The sequence below is a fragment of the Pygoscelis adeliae genome, unplaced genomic scaffold (assembly GCF_000699105.1).
Source record: "Pygoscelis adeliae isolate BGI_AS28 unplaced genomic scaffold, ASM69910v1 Scaffold63, whole genome shotgun sequence".
Taxonomy (NCBI): domain Eukaryota; kingdom Metazoa; phylum Chordata; class Aves; order Sphenisciformes; family Spheniscidae; genus Pygoscelis; species Pygoscelis adeliae.
The window spans coordinates 1,656,920-1,665,805 of NW_008824414.1; the positions used below are offsets into that span (position 1 = coordinate 1,656,920).

Below are 8,886 nucleotides of genomic sequence, written 5' to 3' on the forward strand. Positions count from 1 at the left end.
AGCAGGAAACTCGTGAAACACAAGCTACTGTCATGCTGTACATCTTTGCTCCTAGATGATTTGAAGTAATTGTATTTTGATGCTGCACAGGCCTGAAACATTTGGTTGGCAGGTTCTGCAAGATGCCTTGAAAAATGTAGATTTAAAATAGCCTATAGCTGCCATAGAGTTCTGTAGAAGTCCATGCTGCCTGCATCTCTGGATATGCTTTATTCTGTGAAGGATCTCTCTCCTATCCTATTGCCACCAACTTCAGAACTGATATCAGCTTTGCCACACAGCATCTCCACATGAGAAGTGTGGTCGCCAAAGTTACAAAACTTCAAGGAGTGTGTATTGCACTCCCTGAGAAGAGCTTATATTCTTTTACAAGAAGGCCTATTTACATATATTTACTATTTACCGTTACTGTGGTCTGTGGCTTCCAAAATTATTCAGAAAATTGGTATCCAGCCTAAAGTGTTGAGCTAGGTTCTCCTGACAATGGCAAGAGTTTGCTTGCCAGACCTCCCCTTACCATGGGGCCTCATCTATACACCCACATACAACCTAACTGGGAACAGTCATGCTCCACCAGCAGCCCAGGTTTATCTGACAAATAAACTCAGATGAGTTTCAAATGAATCCACACTCTGTGCTACACTGGCAATTTTTTAACCTTGACACGGAAAACTAAGGGTTGTGACTGTGCCCTCTCTTCCCTGCTGCTTTAATAGCACAACTCCACTGCAGTGGAAAACTAACCATTTTCACTTGGCATGGACATACCAGAGACACTTCAATGTGGCGTCATCTTGTGAATGTTTCAGAAAGCAGGCTCCAAGGATGGGAATTCACAGTGAGCGGAGCTCCCACCCGGGACCACTTACGCAGTTCCCTTGTCCTAAAAGGTAATTACACGAACACAACACCTGCAATATGGAAACCAGTGAGATTTTCTGTGTGTTCTGTGTCATATTAATTAGCTGTCCTCCCACCAGTAAGCCATGAAGAAATTGGTGACTATAGGTCTGGGACTAACGACTTCTCATTTTCATTTACTATTTAATTCTAATTGCAAGGAAAGTCAATGATGGGGAACCTACACAGTTTGGAAAGGGGAATGAAGCTGGCATTTGACACGAAGGGTGTTCCCCATTGCTGGCTCTGCATTGCTAAGCCAGCGCTTGCAATATGAAAAGTCATTTTATTCCATGAAACTTTGGACTTGCAGATTGCAAAATCCAGGTTCAGACACCAGTTCCTTAAACCAACTTCTCTCCTTTCCCCTGTGTGCTGGATAGAGATCTCCAGCGTACATTCCCTCTTCTCCAAGGCAGCTGGGCTCAATCTCACCAGCACAACACACTGACAGATGCTAGTGACTGCTTGGCTCTAATCTGTAACGAAGTGGGCAGGTATTTTAAAGTGCTCAGCATCTCTTGTGAAAGTGTGGAAGTGACTTCACACTTCAAAACACACTTCACTTCAAAATCTGAACCACGTCCAACAGGATAAAGTCTATGGCAGAGGGAACTCCTTTGTACCAGCCTACCTGGTGACAACTAACACAGAGTCATAGGCACCTTCTACACCTTTTTGGTTTTTTGAATACGGGATTAATCTCAGCAAACCTTTTTTTCTGCCAGCTGAGGATCTGGCCTCTTACATACCTCTTTTGGGGCTTGGCATGGCCCCTGGTATTTTTTTCATTTCCTGGCTGCTTGCCATGAGATGTATTTGTAGGACTTCCAGCTCTGCGGAGGTTCTGTTGCCCTGTCTCTGCCATCAGCAACAACCCAGCTTGCGAGATGTGTCCCAGAGCTACGGACGCAGCTTGCTGGCTAATCCTGCCTGGATCAGGGTAAAGCAGGCTTGCTGCGGCCTTTCCATGCTCAAGATGACAAAAAGATGCTGTGTCTCAGGAGTGCTGTGTTGTGGAAAGCAAGGGAGAAATTAGGTCAATTACCTTTGTGAGTTATTTTTACAACTATGAAAGCAATCAATTGATAAAACACACCTTAAATACATTTTGTGCGCAGGTAATGACTAGACAAACAGAGCTGTGTGGTTTCCTAGATAGATATTTTCTGCTGGTTTCGGTCATTTCAGTACAGATTCTATACAAAATGTTTTAAAGTATTTTGGTTTTCTTATCTTTACCTGCTTAAGGTATGTAATGGAGGGAACATTCAGGACCCTAGCATAAATTTGGTTTGGCCAGTTGTTTGGTGTATTGGATAAGACCTAAACCACAATAAGCAGCCTGGAAGCTGCAACATGTTTACTCCAAGGAGTGATAATGGAAAGGCTTGTTTGATTTAATTCTGTTAAATCATATAAAAATAATTTTTGCAATTAATGGGTGTATGGTGCACAATCAGATTTCTTTTATCAGGAGAAACAGTTCCCTCTGGGTCTATTGAAGCCATGTAATATATCATGCCTATAGTTACGGTGTGGATCTATTCGATCTGCCCTGCCATAACTGAAATTGAAAGCAGTAACTTTCATGAGAGCTGGGTCTCTACAAAGTGTCACTTCGTTCTCTGGATCCATCCCCCTTTTTTTCTTTAAATTTTGTCTGTGTGCTAGTTTCCTTTCGCCAACCTCTGCTAAAGCTGTACATGCTGGCTTTTATTTCTCTTGTAATCAGAAAAGCTTGTCATTCAGAGCACAGCAGCATACTTGCGTTTTTATAGTCTAGTTTTGCAAATAAGAGGAGCTTTTGAATTTTACTGAAATGACCATCCATCTTCTTCTGCACAACTCAACCTCCCCATGCAATTTATATCCAGATTTCATGCAGTACCATTCTCGTTCAACAAACGTGATGCTTGCACATTTCTGCAACTCTCTATCCACTATGATCCTCAGCCTCAAGCTAGCAATGTGCTGTAAGTCACTGGCAGTGCTCCTGAACTTGCTTTGTGACACTCCAGGTCCGGATACTGCCTCTTCACCCTGTGAGTGAATGAGAGATAGATGAAAACCACTGGTGATGTCTGACAACCTATAAATATGACCCTCCACACCTGGGACCCGGTTCACTGGCTCACTGAAAAGGTATGAGGAGGTGAGAATGGAGGGCAAGTCAAAGGAAAGAAGGGGTCTGTCCTTTCCTATAAGCTGTGCTGGCTCCAGCCCCTCCTTTTGCACTGAGATGAAGATGCCTCCCTTCTGCATGCGCAGCCATTGCCTGCCCTGAGGTCTAGCTGGGAAACAGCCCAGGGCTGTTGTCCCGTGTCATTCAGGCAAGAGAAGCAAGCGCTGAAGTTGGAAGTCCAAGTCCTGCTGGACCTTAAATACAGACAAATGCTTTTTCTTCAAAAAGTGCCAAGGAAATGCATTCACACAAAACAGCATTAGAACAAGCATTCCTCTGGTCGAGTAACCAAGCATTGGAAACACAGGGAACACTATTTCCAGCTCTTCTAAAACCCTACTGTGACCTCCATGGGCCCATATGATACACTAAAGCCCACCCTATGGGACACCAGAGGGAGGTCCTCACAAGGAGTCCTTCTCTTACTCAGCGCAACAGAGCAGATTGAAACGAAGACCACGGTTGGACTGTGTACAGAAGCAGAGCTAGGATTTCCTAACAGGCCAGTGGTTGGTTCCACAATGGAAATTATGGTCTTTTTCACTTGATACAGAGCAGCTTTCCATGGAAAGTTGGTGTTTAATTTCCTTAAAATTTATGTTGGGGAAGACCATCTCCTTAGGCTGTGACACAAGTCCTGTTTATCCTGTAGAGTTATGCCTCTTATCCTTGCATGGCCCTCTCATTATGCTGCTGTTCCCTGTTACTGTGACATGGTTCAGTTCATACCACGTTGTTTACATTGTGATTTCTTATTTTCTTTAATTTTTTTTTATTACAGAAATATGCTAAACCTCTTCTAAGTGCCATGAATTCTGCACCACTGTTGGTGTGAAGGGTGTCAAGAGAGGTGTATGCATCTCCTCTGTATATCTCAGTTTGACTCTGGGAGACTTCACTGTACCTGGAGACCCACAGTCCATCCCCAAGCATTCTGCATGAATGCTTTCATAAATCAATATACCTCGATAATTAAAAACATGCATGTTGCTGGGCTGATTGAAGAAAGCTTTTATTAAAAGGTTGTTCTGCACCTTGGTGGGAGCAGGATATCCTGGAATTTCAGCTAATGTCCATACCAGCTATTGTGCAAATACAGAGATATAAAGAGACCTTGCCTTACCTGGGCCAGAGGGGAGAGGCTGCAGCAAGGACACCCCTGTCAAGGCGTCAGCAGGAGCTGCTAGGTGAGAGACCAGTTCCAAGAAAATGGCTCCTTATGAGACTGACTTTTCTCTGAGGAGGACTGGACATTTCTTTTCTGCCAGTGTACCTGCTCTTTGTGGCTGGGCTTTTGCTAGATGTGGTTGCTGGTTATTACACCACTGAACTGTACCCAAGTGAGGAGGACTGCTTGGCCAAAACAACTAACATGCATAGAGATCTCATGTGATGAAAGGGGCTGCTGATGGGACAGAGGGTACCTGCTGCCCCATGGCTATTTCAGCCTGCATTTTCCAAGTTGCCCATCAGTACATTCAGGCCTTCAGATAGAGATGACCTGGTCTGCATTGCTTCTCTGCTACCTTATCTCCCATCAAACCTAACTGGAGCCTAATCCATGCTTGGCTGAAAATATGGACCACTTCGTAGTGGATTGAGCAGCTTATCTCTGTATCTTAATGAATGGTAGGAAACACATGAACGAATGTTGGAATTCAGCTGCAAGGCAAGCTGCGGAGATAAGTGCAGACAAATACAGCTGTTTTTTCTTGATGAGATCAACCAGTGAGACAAACTCTCAGAGTCACTCCAGAGGCTCCCCAAGCTTCTGCTCGTGTCAACGTTGAAGTCAGCCCATTTTTAACAGGGAGATGAATGTTTCATGGGCCTCTCTTTTCTTTGCCTGAAGCTTTTGGGTATTTGTCAAGTTCTGCCTGCCTGAGTTGATCCTTTCTCTCTCAGTCGTTGCCAGCCAGAAGCATGCACACCTTTCCATTACTGTGTTCCCTCCTTCTCTGCAATGGTGTAACGGTGTCTGTGCAGAAAAAGATCCAGAAGCTCCCTGATGAAGAGAAAGAAAGCCCTGCTCAGATACAGACCCTGCAAACTCTCTCTCGAGGTGAGTGAATGGGATGCTTAAGGCAGTCCTGAAGCACCTGTATTTCCCTCTGTCACAGTGACTAGTGTGCACCTCCACACATATATCCAGGCAGGGAAATGTCTGAGAGCAGTGGCTGGGACATTTCCCCCCCTGCGTTTCCATTCAGAAGCAGAAGCCCAAACCTACCTTTCACAGGTGCCATTTCCACCGTGGCCAAGAGCACTGGTGTGTTCAAGTAGGGGAGAAGTCCTCACGCTCTGTGCTTGGGAACAGGTACAGATGCTTTGCTCCAAACCTGGGCTGTGGATGGAGCCAAGACCCAGGCTGTTACACTGGCTGCTGATCAGCTGCTGGATCAGCTTTGCAGAGGCTGAGCTGGACAGGCAGCCCCACCAGCAGCCCCTACCCCTACAAAGGCATGCTCTGTGTGCAGGAGGCCATAGTCACACAGCCAAGCTGCAGCAAGCTCAACCCCTCTGCTGTCCCCTTTCCTGCCAGCATCAGTCAGGCACGGGCAGCAGGTACATCCTCTTCCTCCCTGGGGTATCCTTTGGTGATGCGGGATATGAGCAAGGTGTTGTAGCCATTGGAAGAAGCTCCAGACTCAGGTCCAAGTTTTGCTCCATCAAGATCCAGGCACTTCACACCAAAAACACTCTTGCATCCCTACCCTCCCTAACCACCCGCCTGTCAAGCAGTCCCTTATTGCAGGAAGCCATATGCAAGCAGCAAGCCTGGTTCGGCTCTTTGGGGGGGTGGACAAGTTCCAGGAGGAAATCTGGGCTCCAGCTTTCGAGTGGCTGGAAATACCTATCTGTAATCCTAATCCACCACCTAAGCCCCAGCAAGGCTGGGGTTTCACCCCCCTTCCCTATCAGCTGTTTCTTTGCACCTTCCTGCTTGGAGCTCTCCTGGTACCTACAAATACCTTGAGGGTCTGAACACCCTGAAGGAAGGTGCCTAGTTTGTGCCACCCGATTACATGCGTGGCTCCAGCTCCCCATTCAGCAGAACATCCTCATCCATACTGACGGGAATGAAAATTAACTAACAGCGCTCTCAACAGGCTGGGGAGATGACATTGAATGGGTGCAGACATATGAAGAAGGTTTAGCACAATTGAAACACAGGTAATCCTCAATTCTTGCCAGTTCGTATGTTTAACTGCACAGAACAAAGCTATGCTCTAACATGATGCTCAGACTGTGCATTGTATCTTGCAAGCAAGATACACGTTGTATTTTGCTTCACAGTACGGAGGCTGAACAAGATTTTGGTGAGAGCTCACCTTTTGGGAGATGAGCAAACGCCCTTGCAGTACCTCCAGTGTTGCCTTCTCAGGGATATGCCCCTCTGTACGTGACTCTCTCCACACCTCCCTACTAGCCTGGTTGCTATTGCTCCTCGTGATGTAAACATATCCTTGGAGCAACTCAGTGGCTTAACTCTTTGCAAGTGCTGCCTGTAAGAGGTCTTGAATTGCCTCCCCACTCCTTTCCTGCAATGTCATTTCAGCAAGAAGCCACTGATGGTTATTCACCACTTGGAAGAGAGTCCTTACAGCCAAGGTGAGCAAAGCAAACCCTTCCAAACAACCTGGGTGATCCAAATCAGTCAGTGCTCATTCCTTACAAAGCATTTGAGCACTTGGTGTGAAGCCTTTCCAGCATGTGCAGGGAAAGGTGAAGAGGCAGTAAATCTACTGGGGACCCTTGAGAAGTCTTGGGGTATAAAACAGTTGTAAAGTTTTTCTGGGCAGTAATGTGCTCTGGGTCAAAACTTCCATGGCAGAGACTCATGGCTATGAAACAGGCAGGTAGACACCAAGCTTTCCTCCTTTATCCTCTTTCCTACCCCCGATCTCCTGCCAATTCTCCTTCCTGCCAACTCCCAACTCCAGTCCTGGGCCCCAGCAAGCATGGAAATCATCAGCTCATGTGATTAAAGCTTGGGGAAGTTGTATCCCCCCAGAAGGAAGCCCTGAAAGTAGTCTGTGTCAAGCCAGTGAGGTTAGGCATTGCACAGCCTCCATTGCATTGTTTTATACCATGGCTTTGAAGTTACGGGTATCCTGCAAGCAGGGAGAGTCAGACACCGAGAAAATTATCTTTATAGCCTCGTATTCACTGATTCACAGGGACTGCAACATGCCTTTGGCAGCGTATTTTCATCTGCAGACAAGAACCTTAGAAGTGCAATAGTTTACAGCACTGGAAAGGTCAAATCATCTTCTGGCCTGCAAAAGCATCTACTACCATCTGTTTTATACACTTTCTTCTTACTCTTCTGAGGCCTCCTGCCAAAGAGCATGTCAGACCACTCACTGTCACTTGATAACCTCCTTGGTTATTGAGAACAAAGCAAGGTTTGTCAGGGAGGTCTGGCCTCACCATTCCTTATGAAACTTCTGTATTTGTTACCCCAAATGCATACAGCGGAAATTGTGCAGATGACTCCTACGCTCTGTAGTGCAGGGCCACAGACAGCCGAATAAAGCCAAGACACATGCATTCATGACCTGTTCAGCCACTGGGAAGGAAATATGTACACCAGCAGTGTACATTTCAGTTTTTCAAGGACTAAATGTCTTTGGCATTTTACTTTAAGAGAACCAAGTCCTCCAAACTTTGTATGACGTGCACAGCAGAAAGTAGTGCTGGTCATTTACTGGTGCATTTAGAATCAATATAAGATGATGCAAAACCATGAAAAGCAGTGATCCAGATTTTTTTTTCCACCCAAATAATGCATTTCTCTTTATTTTAGCTTTAAGGAAAGCATTTGCTGCTAGCCCAGAGATCCAGCAGATGGCTCAGGAGGACTTTATCATGCTCAATCTGGTGGTAAGTCTGAATTTTAAAGTCTTAATCAAAATGTTTACTGGGGAATGGAATAAGTCATAGTAAAAGCAGAAATAGATTCACTTTGTACAGCTTTTAAGTTGTATTTGAAATTCTCTTTTTTTCTCCCACTTCTCTGGGGATGTACAACAGGATTTGCAAAACACCAACACAGTTCCTCCTTGGAGAGGGGGGGCAGGGAGACACTTCCATACATATACTTATTCGTACAGGAATACCATTTTGTATTCTCCAACAACAGGTCACATTCCGGTACAAGGAAAAAAAGGAAAAAATACCCAGTCATCAGGCTTTCTGAGTTACCTGCTTGGGGTTTCTGTCCTCATCCCCAAGCATCTAGCACAGGACAACTTGGACAGAACAGGGAAACTCCATACTTGATCACACCAGAATTGTTACTTGTTGGTAGACGAGGCAAGCTCAGCTGATTCAGTCCATTACTAGCACTCAGACAGTTGCCTGTCACTAAGAGGCTATCTAAGTCTGACAGCATTCCAGCAGCGATGACAACATGGCGCCTGATGGCCATTATGTCCCTTGGATCCTCTTTGTGGGTAAGTCTCCGGGGTCAGGGGAATAATCAGGACAGTGTTTTTTCTGTACGGTCCCCATTGAATTCACGTTGCTCCAAGTAATAGCTCTTATTCTTTTGGGCACTAAAGCTGTAGGAATAACCCAGACTTTCAAAAGGAACAGCTTAAGTGGAAAAACCCAAGTTGGGCCTTATTTCAGAGTACTTGTTTAGCAATCGGAGCTTAAATCAGGCATCCAAAACCACTACCATCTTTTAAAAACAGGACCGTGACAGCCTTATTCCACTAGTGGAAATGAACAGCACGTCACTGCTATTAACTGCTAACATATATCCTTTAAGAGTTTGGTCCTGCTTACGTGAC

The 8,886-nt window shown here is 45.5% G+C and overlaps 1 protein-coding gene across 1 annotated transcript in view; it reads right to left on the reverse strand.

Moving 5' to 3' along the window:
* The window catches only part of TRAF3IP1 (TNF receptor-associated factor 3 interacting protein 1), a 58,777-nt gene extending 50,258 nt beyond the window's left edge, over positions 1–8,519 (reverse strand). Inside the window, exon 1 of the mRNA XM_009320839.1 lies at positions 8,368–8,519. Coding sequence (XP_009319114.1) covers positions 8,368–8,519 — 152 coding nt within the window. The remainder of the gene's footprint in view (positions 1–8,367) is intronic.
* Positions 8,520–8,886: the final 367 nt, after the last annotated feature.